We start from the raw sequence: 26151 nt of genomic DNA, 5'->3' as shown, positions 1-26151 counted from the left end.
AAATTAGAATTTCAAAAAGTGGATTATCCAAAGTTATAATCTTAGTTGTAAATTTAGATTACATATATAAATAATATCATTTGGAGATACAATTATGCATGTTTGTTCAAGCTTGCAGTAAAAAATAAATAGAAAGGAATAAACTTTAGAAAAAATGTATCAAAATAACTTCCTATTTTAGGTAAATTTTACTTAAAAACCTATCTGTATCTCATTTCACTTTTATTAAGGTATAACAATAATTGAAAGCTTAAAATAAATAGTTTGCTATAATGGATAGTATTATATCTCTACTTAACTAGGCCATGGTTCCCAGATACTTGATCAAACATTATTCTAGATATTTCTTTGAAGGTCTTGGATGGAATTAACATTTAAATCAACAGGCTTTGAGTAAAGCATACTGTCCTCCATAATGTACGTGGGCCTCATTCAATCAGATGAAGGCCTTAAGAAAATGACAACTCACCTGACAGCGAGGGGATTCTGCCAACAGGCTGCCCTCAGACTGGAACTGCAACTCTTTCCTATGTCTCCCTCCTGTTGGCCTAGCCTGCAGATTTTGGTCTTGCCAGCCCCCACAATGTTTGAGCCAATCCCTTAAAGTAAACCTTTCTCTCTCTATGGACTTCCTACTGGTTCTGTTTCTCTGGAGAACACCAATAATACACTTACTTTCTGGTAAATCTGTAATAAATAAAAATACTATTGTTTATACTCTAAATTATACATGTTATGTTCATTCAACATAATTGTAAAGGAATATAGTTAAAATGTTGATGTTATTATGAAATATTTAAAAATCTGCATATGTCCTAATGAACTCAGGAATACAGAATATAGGTAGAATAAATCGACCTATCAAAAAATAAAAATGAAAAAAATTAGAAAGGCAGTCTGTCAGCAGAATAAAGAATCAATCTATCAATAAACATTACTGCTAGGTTGTCCAGTCTAACAATCTCTGCCTTTCAATGATTTGACTATTTACATTTAATGCAATTACTCATACGGCTTTGTTGAAGTTTAGCATTTTGCTATCTTACTGCATTTCTTTTTGTTCCTTTCTTCCTCTTTTTCTATATTCTTTTGGAATAGTCAAATAGTTTTACTCTTCCATTTTATGTCCTCTGATGGCTTTTTAGCTACATCTCTTCATATTTATTAATGGCTAATACAGCGATTACAACATACAACTTTACTATACTTTGAATTAGGATTTTTTCTACTTCAAGAATAATATAAGCAACTTAAAAGTGTTAACCCCATTTATCCAACCACCGTTCAGGCTTTTGCTGCCTTGTATTTAACTTCTATATGTTATAAACATCATAATACACTTTCAGTATTGTTGTTTTAAACCGATATATTTATCTTTATTCCTTCTTACAGATCCAGGCTTTCACATGAGATCATTAACCCCTTGTTATTTTGTAGTGTAAGTCTGCTGGTGACTATGTTTTGTTTTTTCCTGAAAAATCTTTAGTAGGGATTCATTTACAAAGAATGTTTTCCTGGGTATTGAAATCTAGGTTAATAGCCATTTGCTTTTAGAAAATGATTTCATTCCATTACTTCTTATGAGAAGGAAGGCATCATTCTTACTATGATTTCCCTGAACCTAACACATTTTTTTCCCCCTCTGGTTGCTTTTGTACTTTTCTTTTTAGTTTAATCAGGAGGTACCTAGGTATGGTTTCATTCACACACACACACACACACACACACACACACACGTGTATATTTATACTCTAAAGGAATGTAAATTTTTCATTTTCTTCAGTTTAGGAGGTATCTATGGTTTCATTTATATATATGTATATGCGTATGTGTGTATCCTTCTTGGATTTTACTAAGGTTTCAAATTTTATTTTTTTAAATTTTATTTTTTATTTCAATAGGTCTTTGAGGAACAAGTCGTGTTTGGTTACATGGATAAGTTCTTTAGTGGTGATTTCTGAAATTTTGTGCATCGGTCACCCAAGCAGTGTACACTGTACCCAATGTGTACTCTTCTATCCCTCACCCCTGTCCCACCCTTTGCCCCAAGTTCCCAAAGTCCTTAGAATAAGAGTCTCCAATTCTATCCAGGTTGCTGTGAATGCCATTATTCCATTCCTTTTTATGACTAAGTAGTATTCCATGGTGTGTGTGTGTAGGTGTGAGTGTGTGTGTATATATGTGTATAAAGAAAATGTGGTGTATATACATATACTTGTTGATTGATGGGCATTTGGGATGGTTCCATATTTTTGCAACTGCAAATTGTGCTGCTATAAACGTGTGTGCAAGTATCTTTTTTGTATAATGACCCCCCCCCTTTTTTTTTTCTGGGTAGACGGTAGTGGGATTGCTGGACCAAAAGCGCTACTTTTATTAGGTTGGAGCAAAAGTAATTGTGGATTTTGCTGATTGAAACTAATGGCAAAAACTGCAGTAACTTTTTCACCAACCTAACAGTTCTTTAATGAATCTCCACACTGTTTTCCACAGTGATTGTTCATGTTCACGTTCCCACCAGCAATGCAGGAGTGTTTCCTTTTCACCACATTTACACCAACATCTATTATTTTTTGATTATGGCCATTCTTGCAGAAGTAAGGGGGCATCACATTGCAGTTTTGATTTGCAGTTCCCTGATCATTAGGGATGCTAAGCATTTTTTCATATACTTGTTGGCCTTTTGTATATCTTCTTTTGACAACTGTCAATTGTCTATGCATGTCCTTAGCCCACTTTCTGATGGGATTGTTTTTTTTCTTGCTGATTTGAGTTCCTTGTAGATTCTGGATAGTAGTTCTTTGTCAGATGCATACTTTGAGAAGATTTTCTCCCACTCTGTGGGTTATCTGTTTACTCTGCGGATTCTTTTGCTATGCAGAAGCCTTTTAGTTTAAGTCCCATCTATTTATCTTTGTTTCTGTTGCAATTGCTTTTGGGTTCTTGGTCATATGAAGTCTTTGCCTAAGCCAGTGTCTAGTAGGGGTTTTCCGATATTATCTTCCAGAATTTTTATGACTCTGGGTCTTAGATTTAAGTCTTTCATCCATCTTGAGTTGATTTTTGCATAAAGTGAGAGATGAGGATCCAGTTTCATTCTTCTACATGTGGCTTGCCAATTATCCCAGCACCATTTGTTGAATAGGGTGTCCTTTCCTCACTTTTATGTTTTGTTTGCTTTGTCAAAGATCAATTGGCTGTTAAGTATTTGGGTTTATTTCTGGGTTCTCTATTCTGTTTCATTGGTCTAGTGTCAGTACTATGCTGTTTTGGTGACTATAGCCTTATAATATAGTTTGAAGTTGGGTAATGTGATGCCTCCACATTTGTTCTTTTTGCTTAACCTTGCTTTGGCTACATGGGTTCTTTTTTGGTTCCATATGAATTTTAGGATTGTTTTCTAGTTCTGTGAAGAATGATGGTGGTATTTTGATGCAAATTGTATTGAATTTTTTATTGCTTTTGGCAGTTATGGTCATTTTTGCAATATTGATTTTACCCACTATGAGCATGGGATGTGTTTCCATTTTTTTGGTGTCATCTGTGATTTAACAGTTTTGTACTTTTCCTTGTAGAGATCTTTCACTTCCTTGGTTAGGTGCATTCCTAAGTATTTTATTTTATTTTTTTGCAGCTACTGTAAAGGGGGTTGAGTTCTTGGTTTGATTCTCAGCTTGGTCACTGTTGGTGTTTAGCAGTGCTACTGATTTGTGTACATTGATTTTGTATCCAGAAACTCTACTGAATTAATTTATCAGATCTAGGAGCTTTCTGGATAAGTCTTTAGGGTTTTCTACATATACAATCATATCATCAGCAAACAGCGACAGTTTGACTTCTTTACTGATTTGAATGTCTTTTATTTCTTTCCCTTGTCTGATTGCTATGGTTAGGACTTCCAGTATTATGTTGAACAGAAGTGGTGAAAGTGGGCATCCTTGTCTTGTTCCAGTTCTCAGGGGGAGTACTTTCAACTTTTCCCTGTTCAGTATAACGTTGACTGTGGGTTTGTCACCGATAGCTCTTATTATCTTAAGGTATGTCCCTTCTACATCAATTTTGCTGAGGGTTTTAATCATAAAGGACACTGGATTTTGTCAAATGCTTTCTTCTATTGATATGACAATATTACTTTTATTTTTAATTCTGTTTAAGTTGTATATCACACTTATTGACTTGCATATGTTAAACCATCCCTGCTTGATCATGGTACATTATCTTTTTGATATGCTACTGGATTTGGTTTGCCAGTATTTTGTTGAGGATTTTTGCATCTATATTCATCAGGGATATTGGTCTGTGGTTTTCTTTTTTTTTGTTATATCCTTTCCTGGCATTGGTATTACGGTAACACGGGCTTCACAGAATGATTCGGGAAAGATTCCCTTGTTCTCTATCTTTTGGAATAGTGTCAAGAGGATTGGTAACAACTCTTCTTTGAATGTCTGATAGAATTCAGCTGTGAGTCCATCTGGTCCTGGATTTATTTTTGATGGCAATTTTTTAAATTACCATTTCAATCTTTGTGCTTGTTATTGGTCTGTTCAAAGTTTCTATTTCTTTGCGGTTTTATCTAGAAGGATAGTATATTTCCAGGAATTTATCCACCTCCTCTAGGTTTTCTGATTTGTGTACATAAAGGCTTTCACAGTAGCCTGGAACAATCTTTTGTATTTCAGTGGTTTGGTTGTAATATCCTCCATTTCGTTTCTAATTGAGCTTATTTGGATCTTCTCTCTTCTTTTCTTGGTTTGTCTCACTAATGGTCTGTCAATTTTGTTAATCTTTTCAAAGAACCAGCTTTTCATTTCATTCATATTTTGTATTTTTTTATTGTTTCATTTAGGTCTGCTCTGATCTTTGTTACTTCTTCTCTTCTGCTGGGTTTGGGTTTGGTTTGTTCTTGTTTCTCTAGTTCCTTGAGGTGTGATCTGTATGCCTGTGCTCTTTCAGATGATTGTAGGCATTTATGGCTATGAACTTTCCTCTTTGCACTGCTTTTGCTGTATTCCAGAGGTTTTGACAAGTTGTATCACTATTATCATCCAGTTCAAAGAATTTTTAAATTTCCATCTTGATTTCGTTGGTGACCCAATGATCATTTGGGATCAGTTTATTTAAATTCCATGTATTTACATGGTTTTGAGGGTTCCTTTTGGAGTTCCTTCATTTATGAAGCTTAGTTCCTCTGGATACAAAATTCTTGGCTGATGATTGTTTTGTTTAAGGAGGCTAAAGATAGGACCCCAATCCCTTCTAGCTTCTAGGATTTCTGCTAAGAAATTTGCTGTTAATCTGACAGATTTTCCTTTATAGGTTACCTGATGCTTTTGCCTCACAGCTCTTAAGATTCTTTCCTTCATCTTGACTTTAGATAACCTGATGATGTGACTAGGTGATGACCTTTTTGTGATGAATTTCCCAGGTGTTCTTTGAGCTTCTTGCATTTGGATGTCTATATCTCTAGCAAGACCAGGGAAGTTTCCCTAGATTATTCCCTTAAGTATGTTTTCCAAACTTTTGGATTTCTCTTTTTCCTCAGGAACACCAATTCTTCTTAGATTTGGTCATTTAACATAATACCAAACTTCTAAGAGGCTTTGTTCATTTAAAAATTTTTTTCTTTGGCTTTGTCGGATTGGGTTAATTAGAAAGTCTTTTCTTTCAGCTCTTATGTTCTTTCTTTTACTTTTGAGTTTATTGGTAAGACTTTCCAGGCCTCACCCAGCTCCCACGCATCCCAAAATGTCACTCTCATTCCCACTCTACCCCTCAGTAGCAAGGAACTTATTTCCAGGCAGCCAGTGAGCAGGGTTGAGAACTTGCCCCAGGGCATAAGCCTCCCCTCTGAGAAAGCAAACAGGGCTTTCAGGTTTTGCACTTTCCCACCTGCTGTGGATTCTGTGCTCATATCTGCACTCCTCATTTGCTCCTTCCTTCAGATTCTGTCCAGGAAACTTTGCCTTCAGTTGAAATTGTTATAAACTTGAGCTAGACGTTTCCTTCTCTTTATGGTCTTCCTCCAATTCCACTGGCGGCCCTCCCCAAGGACTCCTGCAAGACAGTCAGGAATGCAGGAATGGCTTCCCTGAGGACCAAGAGTGCCCACAGGGCTCTTCCCACAGCTTTCTCTACCCCTATATTTCACTCAGCTCTCTAAATTTGTCTCAGCTCCAGGTAAGGTCAAATCCTTTTCTGGTGATCTGGACCTTCAGGTTCCCCAGTGAGAATGCGTGTTCAGAGGTGGACATTCTCTCTCTCACACTTTGGGCACTAAGTTTTTCAGCCGTCTCACAGAGCCTGTAGCAGCAAGCTCCCTCCTCTAACAGATCTGTGGAATCTCTCAGCTTTTCTGGTATTTTCCTGCAGTAGTTCTTGGAGCAAAAGTTCACAGTGTGATTCTCTGCGCACTGCTCTGTCCGTCCAAGTGGGAGCTGCAAGTAAGTCCTGCCTCCTATCTGCCATTTTGAGACAGCATCAACACAGTTACAGAAACAAGCTTGAAATGCTGATGACTACTTCTCCTTGCTAAGCTTATGCCTATAGGTTGTCTTTAATTAGAGGAAAACTACTAGCCCATTATTTCTTCAAATATTTCTTCACCCATATTTTCTATTTTCCTTTTGCAACCCCAATTGCATGTTTAATCCAATTCATAGGGTCACACAGATCTGACTCTTTCTTCTTCCCATGCCTCCTCTTTATCTTGTTTCAATTTGGATTATCTGTATAATTTTTATTGTTTTGTCCTCCAGTTCAGTAGTCCTTTCTTTTAAGGTGTCCTATCTGTTGTTATCTGCTGTTATGTGTTGTTATGCCCATCTAATGAATTTTCATTTTATCTGTTATACTCTTCAGGTCTAGAGTATGCATTCATTTATTTTTCATGAAATTCTCCATCCTTGCACTCCTTTTGCTCATGGTTCCTTATAAGTTATTTAACATATGTGTAACAGGTATTTTAAAATTCTTGTCTGCTAATTCCAACATTTTGATTATCTGTAGGATTCTTTTATTCATTGTTCCTTTTCTTATGGGTCATTTATTTCTGCTAATTTTTATGCCTCAGAATTTGATTATAGGTTAGAACTGCTGGACATGTAATCAGTAGACTGAAATAGAAAACGTCTTCCCTCAGAAAAGGTTCACCATTTCCTTTTTCAGAAACCTAGGGTAAGCGGTAGATCTCTTTTCAAATCAGGAGTTGACTTGGGTTGGGACTGGGCTGTTGCTTAGTTAATTTCAATACACCTATTATAACTCTCCCCAAAATGAGATGAGTTATTCTTTCTAGGGAGACTTTGGGATTTAAACTTCTAGAGATTATGAGAACTCTCTCTGTCTTTCTCCCAGTTTCCTGTCAGTGCTTAAGCTGCAAAAGTCCTCTTGAGGAGAACTGATAGACGAATAGGACTGTGTGACATTTGGGATCTTTCAGATTCCAATCTATCATGCCAGTCCACACAGTACTTAGAAGTTCAGCTCATCTCTCCTTGCCTCAGCAGTAACTCTGCTTATAGAAGGCTTGCTCCTCTGCTTGCCTGGTTTCTATCTCAGTAAATGTTCCCATGTATTAAAGTGACTGCTTGTCTTTACTTCTTGATGCAGTAGGGTTCATTTCTCTTTGCAATTTATTTTATTTAGAATTCTCTGTGACCACATCTCTTTGGTGGCTTTTTAGTTTATGTGAGGTCTTCTCAATAATATGGTAAGAGTGATGATCATTACAATGTACATATTAATTAGAAGCAAAACTCTACTTCCAATTAGTTATATTGTTGCTTTTTAAAATTTTCTTGTTTTTGGTCTATTTCAGTGTATACTCCCTTTTTTTCTTGCCTGTTGATCTTGAATTTTTGTTTTCAATTTTACCAACACTTAAAATCTGCTGTTAGTTACCTTCTGGATTCTAACAGTAATAAATACATTTATTATTTATCCAAATAAATTCATGTCTGAACCTCTCTCCAACCAAGATACTATACTTACCAATATCTCCTTGCTCCACATCAAGATTAAACTTTTAGAAGGCTTTTATTTCTCTATTCTTTTTATATAGTTAAGTTTAAAGAGATAAAAATGCATGGGAATTTGTAGAAGTGTTAAGTGTGAATTTATGAAACAAAATGACATAGTGTAAGAAAACATCTAATCTTTTTCTCTATGCCTAACAGAAAAATCTAATGTTTTCCTCTGTCTTGAGATTTCTGTTTCATTCAGTTGTCACTTGGTTACAGTACTCTCTAAATCCTGGTATATCCAAATTTGCCTTCCTTTGGATAAGAAACTCTTTATCTTGGTTGCCTATATGTTACTCCACTATCAGCCAGCTTCTAGTGTTTTAGATATGTCAAGTGCTCATCTGATTTTCTTTCCTACGTAAAGAACCTGTCACTCCTCTGTAGAAGCTTATGATATTTTTCCTTTACCTAGGAAATCAGGAATTTCACCAGAGTATGGCTGAGTGCCTTTGTTATCATTCATCTTTTTCTGGGACTTGATAAATGCTTTGACCTGCAGAGTCTTATCATTCTTCTGCTCAGGGAAATTTTATCCTATTATTTAATTTTATAGATCATCTTTACCTTCACAACTTTTATCTTCGTGATAATCTTTTCAAATAAACTTCTATGTGAACATCCTTTCTACTCTAGAGATTTTAACATTTGAAGTCATATAGTTTAGTTTCTTTCTAGAGATCTACAAAGACTAAGACAAGAAGGCTGGCAAACCCTGGAGTGTATATCAGAATGAAGTTTTCCTGGGATCTCAGGACCAGTATGTCAAGGCAGAGGGTCGGTTCTACTCAGTGTTGAGCGAGGATCTGTGCAAGGTAAGCAGGCTTTTTCCAAATGTGTGAGTAGAAAATTAAGTTTTCAGAGTTCATTGAGGGCTTTCAGCCAGCAGAAGCTACAAATTCCTTTGGAAATGGGCAGTATCTGTAAGTTTAATGTTGTAGTACATTAAGGGCCTAGCAGATCCTATGAATCATAATAACCCTAAAAAGGGTCTATACACCTGGAAGAACTGGCTTCTGGAAGAACTGGCATTCAGTCCCAGTCATTGGGAGATGGTTGTAACTTGCAACTAATGAGACTTGAGAAGAGAGGCTTACTCCTGTGCCTCAGCAGAGGGGTATCAGTTGGGCAGGTTTGATTTTGGTACAATTCATACTTCCAACAGTATAGCTGGGGCAACAGATCATGAAGAGGCAAAGAAAATAACTTTCTTCAAGAGCCTCAGTAACCTGAAGAAGAAATAAACTAGAACTGGTAGTGACACTGATGCCAATGGAAGAATCAGTCTTTTAAATTAAAACAAAACAGACAAAAAAGAGCTATTAAGAATTCTCTCCAGGTGCAGTGGCTCATGCCTGTAATTCCAGCACTTTGGGAGGCTGAGGCAGAATTGTTTGAGCCTGGGAGTTTGAGACTAGTTCTGGCAACATAGTGAGACCCTGTCTCTACTAAAAAAAAAAAAAATTAGCTGGATGTGGGTGTGCATGTGTAGTTCCAGCTACTTGGGAGGATGGCTTGAGTCGAGCCTGGGAGGTCAAGGCTTCAGTGAGCTATGGTTGCACCACTGCACTCCAGCCCAGGTGACAGGGTAAGACTTTGCCAAATACACACAAAAGAAGTTTAAGTTAATTACTAAATAACAAGATAACCCTATTTTAAAGGAAGGAAACAGTGGCTTTCAGAAAGTAAATTAGAAGGTAGGTAACATTCCTAAGGTCATATAACTAAAAGCAGCAGTACCTGGACTGAGACCCACACCTCTAAGCCACAAACCCTTGAGACCCATTTATGTGTTTGTTTAGCCCCTGTGGTTGGGACCTGATTTTTTTCATCTTCATATCCACAGTGCCTAACCCAAATGCTTAAAATATAGAAGGTCTTCAAGAATTGACTCAAATATTAACTGAATGAATCTATTCTCCTATGCAACATTCACCAGATTCATATGCTACAATGCAGTGTTAGGTGTATTAGTCACCTGAATGCCTGAGTTAAGGTACTAGGACTGTCTTTAAAAACGTTAATTTACCCTTTGGTAATGTTCCTAAACTTAGCGCAAAACTGAAATGCATTACGGTCATGTGCTGAGTAATGATGTTTTAGTCAATGACAGATCACACATACAATGGGGGTCCCATAAGATTACAATACTGCATTTTGCTGTACCTTTTCTATGTTTAGATACACAATTATTTACCATTGTGTTACAACTGCCTGCAGCATTAGGTATGGTCATATGCTGTACAGGTTTATAGTGTAGGAACAGTTGGCCATACCATACAGCTTAGGTGTAGTAGGCTATACTATCTATGTGTAAGTACACTCTATGATATTTGCACAATGAAAAAAATCACCTAACTATGCATTTCTTAAAATGTATCCCCATTGTTAAGTGATGCATGACCATACTTAAACATTTCCCAAATTTCCCAGATAGTAACACAGTCTAGAGAAGATAATAAAAGAAATTTTATGTTTCTTGGGAGACACTTTGAGTATTTATTTTGTAGAAAATCAGATCATGACATTTTACTCTATTGTACCTAATCTGAATAGCTGAAAGCATACATTTTTTTAGTTTTCCTGAACCTTACCGACTTTTAACTCAAGACCATGATCAAAGAAAGAAGAACAAAGACAAACAGATATGCTGCAAAACAAAAACAGGCAGGAATATGTGCCAAGTTTTGAAGACAGAACATATATCCAGCAATCTTATGTATCATTCATCAACAAATGGTTACAAGCTACTCACTAAGCACAAGGCACTGTTCTGGGAACAGGAGAAGCTCTAACCTCCCTTTCAAGACATCTTATGAGTTACTTGTTTCGGGCATCCTATGTCAGTTTTGGCAATCCCCGTGGATCTTTCTATATAGAACAGAGATAGAATTATGCTTTGATTATCTGTGCCTATGAAAACATGAAATTTATTATATTCCAATAAAATACAGTTATAGAAGGCAGAGATCTTTTCTGCTGAATTAATGTGAAGAAGTTATCTGTCCTGAGACTGCAAGCCTTTCTTAAGAATTGGAAAAGAAGGTGAACTACATTTCGCAGATAATATAATTTTATATCTAGTAAGTCCAAAAGAATCAATGCTAAAATTAACACAATCAGTACCAGAACTAATAAAATAAATTGGAAAGTTAGCATCATATAAAATTTAATATGCAAAAATCAATTTCTCTTTTTTTTTTTTTTTTTTGGAATGAAGTTTTGTTCCTGTTGACCAGGCTAGAGTGCAATGGTGCGATCTCGGCTCACTGCAACCTCTTCCTCCCGGGTTCAAGCAATTCTCCTGCCTCAGCCTCCTGAGTAGCTGGGATTACAGGCGCCTGCCATCACGCCTGGCTAATTTTTGTATATTTAGTAGAGACAGGGTTTCACCACGTTGACCAGGCTGGTCTTGAACTTCTGACCTCAGGTGATCCACCTGCCTTGGCCTCCCACAGTGCTGGGATTACAGGCGTGAGCCATCATGCCCGGCCTCAAAAATCAATTTCTATTACATATTCAACGAATTAGAAGATACAATGAAAGAGAATACTTCACTTATAAGGGCAATATAAATAATAAAATATATGAATAAATATAACAAAAAATGTGTAGAACAGTATGAAGAACAAAAATACTTCTGAAAAATACAAAAGTACAGGTGGTCCTTGACTTATGATGGTCTGACTTAATGATTTTTCAACTTGACCATAGTTTGAAAGTAACATGCTTTCAGTGAAAAGCATACTTTGAGTACTCACACAACTACTCAGTTTTTCACTTTCAGTGCAATATTCAAAAAATTACAAGAGATATTCAACACTTTATTATAAAATAGGCTTTGTCTTAGATGATATGGCCCAACCACAGGCTAATGTACCCTTACATCTAATGTACATCTAATGTACACTTACATCTAATGTAAGTGTTCTGAGCATGTTTAAGGCAGGCTATGCTAAAGTATGATGTTTGGTAGGTTTGGATGCTTTTCTGACATATTATAGGTTTATCGGGCTATAACTCTATTGTAAGTTGAGGAGTATCTAATTGGAATATCCATGTTGTGGGACAAGACAATGTAGCATCATATAAATGTCAGCTCTCCCCAGGACAATATATAAATTTAATATGATTTTAATTTTTAAAAAGTTTTTTCCCAGCACTAGACAAGTTGATTCTAAAAATCATATAGAAAAACATGCAAGAATACCTTAAAAAAATCCTGAGGGGAAAAGAACGAGTGACCACTGGAAATAAACACTACTTAATATTAGTATATATCATAAAAAGCCTCTGTAACTAAAATAATGCAGTATTAACACACGAGTAGCCATGTAGATGAACAAAACAGATTAAAATGTTTAGAAAAAGATTCAAGTATATATGGTATATGAAGAAGAAGAGATATTTTCCAATACATGGTGTTGGGACAATATGTTGGAGACAAGTGAATGGACTTTCTGAAAAATAAATAGAATCCATATCTTGCAACATTTGTGCTGCAAAGTCAAAAGCCAAATGACAAAGTGGGAAAAATATTTGCAGCCTTTATTATTGATAAATGACAAGGCTCCCTATTATGTCAAACGAAAGCACACAAACATACAATAAAGATAAAACTTGATTTTGTAAAAATTTATTTTCAAGTTATGTTCACTGACAGGATCTAGAAGCAATGATTCCCCAATAGAAATGAGTGTACTTAGTCCCAGATTTTAGTTTCTAAATTGCATTATCTATTAATAGTACCAGAGTTCTTTAGATAAATGACTGATTGCAGTTCTGGGGTAGGGATAGTACCAGACGAACTCAGGACATTATAAGCATGGAAGTGCTCAAAGGCTTACTAGTTCATGTCAAAGACACAAGAGCAGGAATGAATGGGCTCTCCTTTGCCAAATTAGGGGACAATTTGAACCACACACAAAAAATGTTAGAAAAGTAGTATAACAAATTGAATGAAAAAAAAAAAACCCATAGTACTCATATAGAAAGAAAGACAGGAACCCGGGGGGCGGTGGTGGTGGTGTGTGTGGAGGGAAGAAAACATTCCACTGAAGAATACCAGCCAATAAACATAAAGGTGATAACAGCACTAGAAAACACCATTTTGTATCCTCTGCCCACTACAATAGTTAGTTCAGGCCAGGATCATCAACGGACGCTGAAACTATGAAGTAGGCTTACTAAGCCCACTAAGTAAGGAACATACAGAAGGAACAAAGGAAGGTTGGGAACCAGATATTCACATAGCCTTACAGTATCATTCCACAGATTATTTCAACAATTACAAAGAAAAATATTAATTTTTACAATGAAGAGATATGGTGTTCACCACCTTAATTAAGGACTAAACTTGACAACACCAAAAGTGGGACAAGCTGACATGATATGCACCTGATATGATGCAAACCATTTACAGGTACTTTTTAGATATTTTTCATAGTATTTTTGCCAAAAAAGTTTAGCCTGAATATAATCAGGATGAAATACATTCAAAATGTTGGACATTTAATAAGACAGTTGGTCCAGTCCGACTCTAAAAAGTCAATGTTGTAACAACCAAAAAAAGATTCTAGATTAACTGAAATTAAAAGACATTAAAATGACAAGACAAGCCATTTAAGTATGAATCTGGACTGGATGCTGAATAAAATAAGCATGTAAACAAAAAACTGCTTAAGACTTTTTTGACACAATTAGGGAAATCTGAATATAAACTGTTAATTAGATTAGAATCTTGGCTATTTTTCTTAGGTATGATAATGGTACTGTGGTTAGACAGTAAAATCTCCTTACTTTAGCAGATGTCTGATGAAGTTTTGGGAAGGAAGAAGCAAATGCAAAATTAGGGGTTTTATTTTACATTTTTTCAATTTTTTATGGTTTAAAAAAATTTCAAAATATGGTTGGGGAATAAAGGCCCTGAATAGACATTAAATTATCTTATAGTAGGCAAACCGAATCTTCAACGGTTTTGCCTGAATAGACATTTAATTATCTTATAGCAGGCAACCCAATCTTTTTATTTATTTATTTATTTATTTATTTATTTATTTATTTATTTATTTATTTATTTTTTTGAGATGGAGTCTCTGCCGCCCAGGCTGGAGTGCAGTGGCCGGATCTCAGCTCAATGCAAGCTCCGCCTCCCGGGTTCACGCCATTCTCCTGCCTCAGCCTCCCGAGTAGCTGGGACTACAGGCGCCCGCCACCTCGCCCGGCTAGTTTTTTGTATTTTTTAGTGGAGACAGGGTTTCACTGTGTTAGCCAGGGTGGTCTCGATCTCCTGACCTCGTGATCCGCCCGTCTCGGCCTCCCAAAGTGCTGGGATTACAGGCTTGAGCCACCGCGCCCGGCAGGCAACCCAATCTTTAACAGTTTCGAACACTGTAAAGTCTTCCACATAAGCAGAGTAATATGGTTTTGAGTTTTTTTTTTATTCATTCATTCATTCATTCATGATACAGGGTCTTGTTTGGTTGCCCAGGTTGGAGTGCAGTGGCATAATCATGGCTCACTGCAGCCTTGATCTCCTGGGCTCAAGTGATACTCCCAGCTCTGCCACCCGAGTAGTGGGACTACAGGCATGTACCACCACACTCAGCTAATTTTTTAATTTTTTTGTAGTAACGGGTCTCACTATGTTGGCCAGGCTTGTCTTGAATTCCTGGCCTCAAGCAATCTTCCTGCCCCAATCTCCCAAAGTACCAGGTGCATGAACCACTGAGCCCAGCCAAAGTTCTTATTTTAAAAATGTCTCAGCATTATTAAAAGCAATTAGAAAACAAAGCACTCCTTCTCAACTCTGGTTTATTAGATCACCTTCCTAAAAATAAGAGAAAGCTAAAAAATTAATGCATGAATGAAAAAATATTACATATTTATATTCTACATGTTGATTGCTCTACTCAATAAATTTACTATGTTTATTGAAAAATAATAATTTTCTGGGAAAATTACTGTCCCAAATCAGAGGTATCAGTTATTTATAATTCTCCATGATTAGTATTTGTTCCTTTACAATTAGGAAAAAAATACATTTCAAGGGATAATTTACTAGTATATGTCCTGACTCTGGGGCCATTTTGCATGTATTACAAGACTGGCTCTGATAATTGTTAGATATGTAATTTTGGAGCAGTTATTTGCAACTCACATCTCTGGGAAGACCTTCCTGGGCTATGCCAGTCTTTAATAATCTGTATTATTTATTTCCATATATTAGTCAAAAATAAAATTCACTGATAAAATGAATACATAAAGTTAGCAGAGATTTAACAGACTTCTAAACCAATGCCCAAATTATTGTGCTAACCAATAATCAAATACCAACTATACTAATTTCTACCTAAAACCATAAAGAGTTGCCTACAGTTTTTAGTATTTGATAAATTTCCTCAGTAAACTCTAATATGGACTGGAGTCTGTTCAAATCATATCCTTTGCGACATGCTCTAGATATCCTGAGGCTAGTACGGTGTGTTCCTAATAAATTACACTGGCAGAGCCAACAAACTTCAATTCTGTGTTCAATCCTTAAAATATAACTTAATATCTGTCTTTAACATTAATATTATAACAATAATATTATAGATGGAAAGTAGATTGACAATAGATTAACATATAGATTTAACAATATGTTATGGACTGAAAATCAAAAGTACAAATATAACTAGGATAAGAAAGGTAAATTTATAATTTCAGCATTTCCTTTTTACTCAGATTTGTTATACTGCAGAATTAAAAAAAAAATACAAAAGAAGCTTCTTGTATTTTCTTGTTTCCTCCTTTTTTTCTTTACTGCCTTTTTGGGTAACAAACATTCAAGTTATCCACCTCATAGTCACTCCTAATAGTTCTTAGTTTTTTTTCACTAAATAGCCTCTTCCAGCTTATCTCATTAGCTCCCATGGGCTCAAATACCACACATATACCAATGACTCCTTCATCTGTACTTATACTCTAAGCCTGTATTCCAAAATACACTGTATAGTTCCTAGCACAGGGCTTGACTCACAGTAGGATATTTAATAAATGAGGTTCAAATGAATGAGCAAGCTATTAGATATTGTGTTTCAGAAATGCCGTAATATCTTGTAGGCATTTCAAACTCAATATATCCAAAATACAATTCATTATCTTCTTCTCAATATTCCTATATTTCCTATTTTCATTTATGGATTGCTACCCACTCATTCACCTAAATTAAAAGCCTCTGGCACCCTCAAATTCTACTTGTTTTCTTTTCGCTCACATTCTAGACCTCCATGTTAATGATTTAACATCTCCACTCTCTTACTGCAACCCCCTTCTCCTACCTCAATTATTAGATCACCTTTTAACTGGCCTTCCTAGCTGGAATGCCCTAACACATTTTATGATTCTTCTCGTCTTACAATTAGTTCACATACTGTCTTCTCTATGAAGTCTTATTATCTTCTCTAACACAGAATTTGTTACTACATCATCTGCACTCTCTAGTACACTTCGTTCATTCCTTTTACAGCAAATATCAAACTATGCAATCCCATCTACCTACCTTTTTAAAAATAGGTCTCCAGTGAATACTAGCAGTGCTAGGGATGGGGCTTCATTTCTACAAGGTTCTGTACAATCTGGGCCCGCTGCTACCTCTCTGGATTTACTGTCTTCTACTTTCCTCCTTGTTCCCTCCAATCCAGCTATACTGACCTCTTTGCTGTTCAAACTGCATATCAAGTACAATCCTGTTCCAGGATCTTGGATGGGGATGCTATTCTCCCAAACAACTCAGTTTCCTAGCTTCTTTCCTTGCTTCCTTTTTTTCCTAGCTTCCTTTTTTCCAAGCTCCCTCCCTTCCTTCCCTCCCTCCTCCCCCGCTTCCCCCTCTCCGTCCCTCCCTCCCCATTCCCCTCTTCCTCCCTTCTCCCTTCCTTCCCTCCCTCCTTCCTCCCTTCTTCCCTTCCTCCCTTCTTCTCTTCCTCCCTCCCTTTCTCTCTTCTTCATCTAAATTTTGCTTAATTCTCAGTTACCTTGTGAAGCTTTCCTTGACCACCCCATTTAAACATTTAAACAGCAACCTAACCCTACTCCTCAGGTACAACTCCCTTCCCTGCTTTGTCATTATACTGTTTTTATTTAGCAGCCCTCTGTATCTATGGGTTCTGCATCCATGCATTCAACCAGCCATGGATTGAAACTATTCAGAAAAGAAATGCATCTGTACTGAATACACAGTCTTTTTCTTGTCATTATTCCCTACACAATATAGGACAACAACTATTTCCATAGCATTTACAATGTATTAGGTATTATAAGTAATCTAGAGATGATTTAAAGTATATAGGAGGATGTACATAGGTCATATCCAAATACTGTCCATTTTATATTAGGGACTTGAGCACCCAAGGACCTTGCTATCTACAAGGGGTCCTGAAACCAATTCCCCAGATACTGAGGAATAATCAGACTACATTTGCTTCATGTCATTCTCCACTAGAAGGTAAGCTACACAAAGATGAGAAGTTTTACCAGTTTTATTCACTGATACCTTCAGAGCACGTATAAAAGTGCCTGGGACACTGTAAGTATGCACTGGGTACTTACTGACTGTATAAATGATCTTGCACTCCCAGTACCTGCATGTGTAAAAATTAAACATCTTTTTAAGTAAAATAAAACCCCCCCAAAAGTACAAAGTTAAAACAAGAAGGGATTTAATGATGGAAAACATTTTTTTGGTCTATTATATTGGTGTGGTATTGAGAATGTGAGATGGTGTGAACCCATTTTTCCAGGTCTTTCCATAAAACAGACATTTTAAATTCTAGGGAAAACTTTTAAATTTAAACTTTGAACATAAGCATGATGATTTAGAAAAAGTTTTCCATATCCAAAGCAAAGAGAAGTCATTTTAAAAAATATGCTTATTGTTATTAATTTTTTCCCTATAGTAGTTCAGTGAACATTAAGTACATTAATTTGTCTGTTATAGGTGCATTTATAACTGCCTTTTACATTTGCTTTTAAAGTGTTTTACTTTCAACTCTTCATTAAATCTTCACTTCAAAATCAGACTAAAAAGTCTGAGATAACATTATGCCTCATAATGTCACTAACAAAGGAGGGAAAAAAAGGAAAAGAGGACTCCCATAAAAAAACAAGCTTCACTGATTCTGAGTTGGCCAAAACAAAACACCTGTTCATGCTCTATATTTCTCCGACAAATTTAACAGCAATGAGATGTAAAAGACTTGATTCTTTTTAAAAAAGTGGCAAGTATATACAATAACACATACACATACAAACACACCCACATAGACATTGATATGATATACAAACACAACCACATAGACATTAATATGAAATAAACTGGAGTCCTTTACAAGTATAAACTCACTTATTCTCAGAATATTGCAAGATCCTTGGGAGACAGATTTGAAAAAAGCATATTAATTAATTAAGATCATTATATGACTTGTGACACATGAGCCTTACAAAAGGCCAGCAACAAAATCCAGCTTCCGAGTTCTAAGCTATCATTTAGAGAACTCCTAAATAGATGATATTGTTGTATATTTCATGGGCAAGATAAACTTCTAAACAGTGCCATAAAACTACGTCCACTTTATAAGGATGATACATGTAATTGGCTTTACTCCCCTGTCTGCACTGCCACAGTGTTTTATATGAATGCCCTGTTGAATTTACCACCATCATATTATAACTATTTCTTTGCCTGCTGGACTCCCCAGATAGACTGGAAAGCCTCTGAGGGCTTTCATCTTCCATTTCTCACAGTGCCTGGCAGAGTCTCTGTCATACCGTCGGCTCTCCATAAACAATGCTTGATGAACTGCTTCAATTAATTTTTGAAAATATTAAAAACGTTTTTATTTTTTAAATTGAATAACAGTTTTCATTAGAGTACTTCTATTAAAATGTAGTATTTCTGGTTCTTCTCAAAAAAAGGATGGAAACCAGTTAGAAATCGTTCTTAACTTTTATTCCTTATGAATTACAGTTGAATGCTTTCTTAGAGAAAGTTGAGGAAAAAAGTAAATTGTCTGAAGAACAATGTTCTGAAAAAAGTAAATTGTCTGAAGTAAGAACAATGTTCCACTTTTTACTTATTAACCATTTATAACACAAAAATCTCTTACGTTATTTAAAAAAAAAATGACCAGTCACGCATATAGTCATTTGTCACTTTCCATATTTCTCAATACCTTTGCTCTCACACTGGTAGGCAAGTTGCTGACTAAGAACACCACAGTGATTCTTTACATTTTCATTCACTTTTCATTCAAGGAAAAGGCTTCTTTAAAATGTGCATTTAAAATTCTAGAAAATACAAATCAACATTATCTCTAAGTCTCTATCGTTACCAGAAGGTCTGGTTCCTAAACCTAATTTCCATTGTTAGTTAATGTCTTCAATAAGTGACGATATTCATTTCCAGAAAACATTACCAGTAAATTCTATGATATCACAGACTGTTCACTATCCAGACCAACCTGACTAAACCACAAAATGCAAAAGTATGCACTTCACTTCTGTAAGGGAAACCTTAGGGCTATTCTGAGCATAGTTTTAGCAGATTATGACCTGACTAAGAGTAAATGACTAGAGTAAGTAAGATTATGACCTAAGAGTAAATGAGAGCTTAATTAGATAGCCTCCTTCTTCTGAATTTCCAGAGCTTTCAGTAGACACAAACTAAAATGTTTAAAAACTAAAAATTTCTCGTCACAGATTTTATTTTTTAAAAAGTTACTTTGAGACATAGGGATTTACAAAGAAAATATTTTTTTTTTTTTTGTGATACAAATGCTATTTCATTTCTCCCCCAGAGGAGGAAACACGAGGAGCTGCTTGCATGGTTCCAGGCAGTGCCCATCCTAAGCAAAGTTAGTTTAAAAAAAAAAAAAGAAAAAAAAATTATTTTTTAAAAATTGGATCATTTACCACAGAATCACAGAATATAATGGCTGAAATGAACACTGATGTGAAATATGGGACACTGAGTATATATTAATAAATTGGAGAAAAAGATCTTTTATTTTAACCGTGAATTAAAATACTTTTCATTATCAGAAATGTGTCCAACATTTTGTATATATAAATATACACCATAATAGTGAAGAACTAAAGATGGCTTAAAATTATGATTCCTTCCTTCCTTCCTCCCTCCCTCCGTCCATTTCCTCCTTCCCTCCTTCCTTTTTTTTTTTTTTTGGACGTAGGGTCTTGCTTTGTCACCCAGGCTAGAATGGAGTGGCAGGATCATGGTTCACTGTAGCCTCAATCTCCTGGGTTCAATCGATCCCCCTCTGCCTCAACCTTCTGAGTGGCTTGGACCACAGGTATGTGCCACCACTCCCGGATAATTAAAAAATTTTTTTTTTTTTTTTTTTTAAAGAGACAGGGTCCTACTATGTGGCCCAGGTTGGTCATGAATTCCTAGGCTCAAGCGATCACCTGCCTCGGCGTCCCAAAGTGTTGGGATTACAGGTGTGAGCCATCTTGCTCAGCCAGAACAGAATACTCATTTTCTTCAAAGGCATGTATTACGTGTATTATCAGAAAAAAAAAAAAGTTATAGAAAAACGTATTTTAAAATCTACATATTTGGAAATATATTTTACAACATTTTGTATGACCAATTATCTTAAAAATTGAACTGTCCATTTCGATTTGAGATTACAAAATTATAAAATGCATTTTATGGTTGATAGTAAACTATATTAATGTAGTCATATTCTCAAACTATAAAAAAAAAAGTTACGCCTGGTCATAATAATTGAGCTATTTTATAACCAACCCTCTCACCTGTTGCAGCCATATGGCATTGTTGTAATTCTTCCTTCAATTCTCACCTTTGAGTAAACTGATTACTGAGCTCCCTTTACCCTAGAGGCAAAGCAGTGAGTTGCAAAACATTTACTACTTTCACCACAGTATAAATTATGTTCCAATAAAGTAGTTGAAACCTTTAAAGTCTTCTACTTTATATAATAAAAACCACTTATTGAAATGTTTTCAACAATATGCCTAAAAGTTATATTTAGAAATAATACATATGTACCACAGGAATACAGATTTTAACATAAGACATTTACCAGGTTTAGTTCTAAGAACACAGTGCTTTCCCATTCTAAAATTTAGTGGGAAGTTAGATAAATTTAAAATTAAAAGGTTCAATGATTAAAGTAGTTCTGAATATAGTTATAAAGATACAATCTATTATTCCTGTTGCACTAAGACAAACAAATTTTGGTATTTAAAAACTTTCACTTGTAGTAAACATTTTCCTGTCCTCTATTTTCAAACTACACGTCACTGAGATGAAATAATAACTTGCTCAAGTCGCAGCATTAAGCAACAGAATCTGGATCTAAATACAAATGCCTCTGACCTCTGGCTAAGTGCTAACAGAATCTCACATATTTATTTAAACAGGAAAAATTAGACACTTCTAGAGTCCCTATTCAAGTTAACCAAAATTGCTTATTAATAACATCTTCAAAATCATGATGATGAAATCCCACCACAAAATCTTCAACATTTAGGCAAGTTTTATTATTAAATGTGTTACTTGTATTTGGTTTTTTAACTGGTAATCTATTCTTTATATTGTAACACCTGATTTGTTGGGAGTCAGATAATGAAGTGGATTTTATAAACCAGCACTGGCCCATATGGTACCTACTGGCCAGATGTGGTTTTTAAAATGTAAATTGGCCAGGCATGGTAGCTCACGCCTATAATCCCAGCACTTTGGGAGGCTGAGGTGGGCGGATCACCCAAGGTCAGGAGTTCAACACCAGCCTGCGCACCATGGTGAAACCCCGTCTCTAGTAAAAATAAGAAAATTAGCCAGGTGTGGTGGCGGGCACCTGTAGTCCCAGCTACTTGGGAGGCTGAGGCAGGAGAATCACTTGAACCCGGGGGACAGAGGTTGCAGCGATTTGCGATCACACCACTGCACTCCTGTCTGGGTGACAGAGCAAGACTCTATCCCCCCCACCCCCTAAAAAGTAAATTAATTAAAATGAAATAAAATTAAAAATTTAGTTCCTATGTTATACCAGCCTCTAGCTACCATAATGGGCTGTGTACATCTACAGTTCAGAAAAGAGGTATGGGTTGAAGATAAAACATTTGAAAATCACTGACATATGAGTTTTATTTAAAGTCATGAGATCACTAAGGGAGTGGGCATATACAGGGAATAAAACAGGGTCAAATTGCAGTGAAACAATCTTATAAGACATGGAAGAAAAGAGGAAGAATTAGCAAAGGACAACGAAGAGTGCCTAAAGAGATAAGAGGAAAACCAAGAGAATGTGGTATCCCAGAAATCATGTATTTAGAAGTGATCAGATGTGTCAAATGCTGCTGATAGGTGAAGATAAGAACAAAGAATTGACCACTAGAATTAGCAATGAAAAGGTCCCTTTTGAGCTTGAGAAGAAGAGATTAGAGATTTCAACAAATTTATAGAAGACGGAAAACGATTAGAAACATTTGTCTGAATACACTGTTGGAGAGTTGTAGTAGATACAGAAGCCATCTGACTATGAAATCTGTGAATTTGGAATCAGCATATTTGGAAGGGGGAAAACCTGAATGAAAACCAGGAGAAGTAACAGAAGATTCATTTGTACAATACCTAAGCTAAACAGGCTGTGAAATCCCCAGAAAATGAAGGATGCCCAGCATTAACAGTCCGCCACAAAACAAAAACAAAAACAAAACAAACCACAGTGGAATTGTCTCTAAAAATAATAGCATGAACCATCTGGGAAGCATGTAGCCTTCTTAGTGTGGATATGCTGTCCCAGTTATACTCATTTTGGCAACTTGCATGACAGTATCATGTGGGCCCATTCACTTTACTTGTTTACCCTAAACATAAGCTGCCAGTTAATTTGTGCTAGCCATGTATATGAAGTTTTCAATATACTTTCTGCTTAGGTGAAGAAAACAGTGAGATTGTAGAGCCATTCTCAGAACAGAAGAAGAAATCATATTTGTACCCAGTTCTTTATTTTTAAAGAGACACTAAAGATCATCAGATATATAAGGAAAAACCATTGGCATGAAAGAAAAACACAGGATACATAAACAGATTAAAAAAAAAAAAAACTGAACACAGAGGAAACATCGATTGATTTAGGAAGGTATAATGGCAGCCAGAAAACAACAATACAAGAAAAAACAAAACAAAACAAAACATATAGGACATGAAATGAGACAGAAGACTGAAATATAGACGCATATAGACACTTCTTTCAGGGAACTCCTGGCAATGATTATATTTCTGTTACACATGTAAATAGCTTACATATTTTACCACATAAGTTTGAGGCTGAGTATCTTTCCTGAAATTAGATTGTATATTTCAGAGCCATACAACAGCTCTGTCCAATTGTGCCTAAACTCTCAAAAGTTTTACATTTGATCTTTTTTAAAAAGATGCTATATGCAAATAACTTCTCTAAGTCTTTAAATTAAGAAGTTATCATATATCAACGGGAAAGCTTTGGAAAAGGTAAACATCAGAATTCTATAAAATTAAAATTAAATGATCTAGCTCATACTTTGACTATGGTAGTATTAAATTATGTAGTTTTCATATTCATTAACTCAATAAGATCTCATTTTAATTTCCTGTAGTTCATGGTCTTCCATTGCTTGCTTTTTATTTTTCATTGTTGATATAATTATTTCACTTTTAAAATTTATCTATGAGGAAAATGCTACAATATTCTTTGATAACTGAATTTAGAAGGTTTTTAAATGAAATACATCAATTTGCAAATAAATGTGACTGACAAAAGAAGAAAAGCTTACACTAAGTTTTCTATTTTTAACAGATAGGGAAAAAAGTTGAAATTATGAGACTGGAACCATATGTGTCATATAAATATCATACAAAATAGCTTCTTACAAAATAAATGGCTAGGAAACAGTGAGCAGATTCACACTCATTTGACTCTGTTAATTTAAATAAGCAAAGTTTGCATTCACATTCTCCCCTCAGACAGCATTAGGAGAAATTTAATATCCTAACAGGGACACTAACTGCATATCCCTGTACATGAAGAACCATTCATTAAGAACATTAATATTCACTAGAGTTAATAAAAATGATTCTTAAATTAAGAAATGACAAGTATGAAAGCCTATTTTAAATTATTAACATGTTTAGAAACACAGGTTCAAGTGGCATTTATCATTAAAGATACAGGGCTTTCATCACAAGTGATGAGTAAGTTTTGTTTGTTTGTTTGTTTTTGAGATGGAGTCTCACTCTGTCACCCAGGCTGGAGTGCAGTGGCACAATCTCAGCTTACTGCAACCTCTGCCTCCTGGGTTCAAGTGATTCTTACACCTCAGCCTCGCCGAGTAGCTAGGATTACAGACACCTGCCACTGTGCCCGGCTAATTTTTGTATTTTTAGTAGAAAGGGGTTTCACCATGTTGGTCAGGCTGGTCTTGAACTGACCTCAAGTGATCCACCTGCCTTGAACTCCTGACCTCAAGTGATCCACCCGCCTCGGCCTCCCAAAGTGCTGTTAAACAGGCGTGAGCCACCACACCTGATCTTCAAGTGAGGAATAAGTTTTAATATTTAGTAGATTAAGTATAGTTAATCTACTTCAGATCATTGCATAGTTACTTAGTATAATACTGATACAGGATATTAAAATGACTCCTTATACTTCAATGTACCGATCAAATATCAATTTTAGAGAATCCAATCATAACAATAAGAAATCCTAACAAACGAAGGATTTGTGGAAGGAGAATATAAAATAGTCATGCTAAAGGAAAAATCCATGGGATTAACAGAAAAATCCAAATATGGCAACTGTCACACCTCCAAGATTTTTGTGTTGATTGGAGGCTAGAGAAAGGGTATGAAATGAAATCAACATTAGCTTTAGGAGTAATTCTTGGTCCTCAGTAGATTAGATGGAACAGAATTCAGATGATTAAGGAAGTCTGACCACCTCCGTGACATACATAAGTTTTCATCCTGTTGTCTTCATTTTTATCATAACTCTTTTTTTTTTTTTCAAATTAAGCTATCTTTGCTGAATTAATGCTAGAGAAATTAAAGGTAATAGTAATAACCTACATTTGGTTGCTTATGCACTTAAAAAGTGACTTCACAGTGCTTGTTATCACATTAGATCACTGTAACAGCATTTTTGAAAAGCAGGAGATGAAGCATCAGAACCTCCATTTTACATATGAAAAACTTCAGAAGCTGTTCCCTCTCCTCAACCCTAGAGTCCACAGCCCTCCTCTTTTAAAGGCGGACTGATTCTTTTAAAAGTCGATTCAGAAATCAGTGTCTTTAAATTCTTCCTTAACTTACCCCAGACACGTAAGTCTGAGTTAGGCTTTAATATATTCACAAATTTTTTTACCATTTTTATGATGTTATAGCATTTACCAATGGGAGAACACTGATCACACTGCAGTGAATAACTGTCTACTTCTAACAAAAAACTATCGACTCTTGAAGGCAGGGTCTATAATTTTTAATCTGAACAACTAGCACTAAACATATCATCTGGCCTACTGCAAGCAGTTCAGAAGTTGAATACATCAAGTGGTTTCTGAGTGATAAAGGCTGAATTAGAAATTTGGTGTTAATTCCTAATCCGAAGCTCATTCCTCCACATATCAGTGCTTCTGTCAATAAACAATTGTAACAAAACATTTTTGGTAAAAAACAAACAAACAAAAAAACCCAAAAGCACCCTTTCTCCCATTTTGATGTTATATACTGTATAAAAGTGTTTTTTCTTTCTCTTTTTTTTTTTTTTTTTTTTTTTTGAGACGGAGTCTTGCTGTGCTCCCAGGCTGGAGTGCAGTGGCGTGATCTCGGCTCACTGCAACCTCTGCCTCCCAGGTTCAAGCAATTCTCCTAAGCCTCCTGAGTAGCTGGGATTACAGGTGCCCACCACCACACCCGGCTAATTTTTGTAATTTTAGTAGAGACGGGGTTCACCATGTTGGCCAGGCGGGTCTTGAACTCCTGACCTCAGGTGATTGGCCCACCTTGGCCTCCCAAAGTGCTGAGATTATAAGGCGTGAGCCACCCCTCCTGGCCTTTTCTTTTCTCTCTCTT

The 26151-nt window shown here is 35.8% G+C and overlaps 1 protein-coding gene across 23 annotated transcripts in view; it reads right to left on the bottom strand.

Annotated features, from left to right (window-relative positions):
- AHI1 (Abelson helper integration site 1) overlaps positions 1 to 26151 on the bottom strand; it is a 216920-nt gene that overhangs the window by 79095 nt on the left and 111674 nt on the right. The window contains exon 23 of one of the 23 annotated variants that reach the window (XM_021937828.2): positions 5361 to 6054. The exons of 19 other annotated variants lie outside the window; for them this stretch is intronic. In XM_021937828.2, coding sequence (XP_021793520.2) covers positions 5966 to 6054 — 89 coding nt within the window. In that variant the 3' untranslated portion in view covers positions 5361 to 5965. Of the gene's footprint in view, positions 1 to 5360; positions 6055 to 10773; positions 10890 to 16995; positions 19344 to 20472; positions 20913 to 26151 lie in introns of those variants that run through there. 3 more of the 23 variants (XM_021937830.2, XM_031667407.1, XM_021937831.2) reach the window with 3 other exon arrangements.

The sequence above is a fragment of the Papio anubis genome, chromosome 6 (assembly GCF_008728515.1).
Source record: "Papio anubis isolate 15944 chromosome 6, Panubis1.0, whole genome shotgun sequence".
In the NCBI taxonomy this organism is placed as follows: Eukaryota; Metazoa; Chordata; class Mammalia; order Primates; family Cercopithecidae; genus Papio; species Papio anubis.
This window is presented reverse-complemented; position numbering and strand designations above follow the sequence as displayed.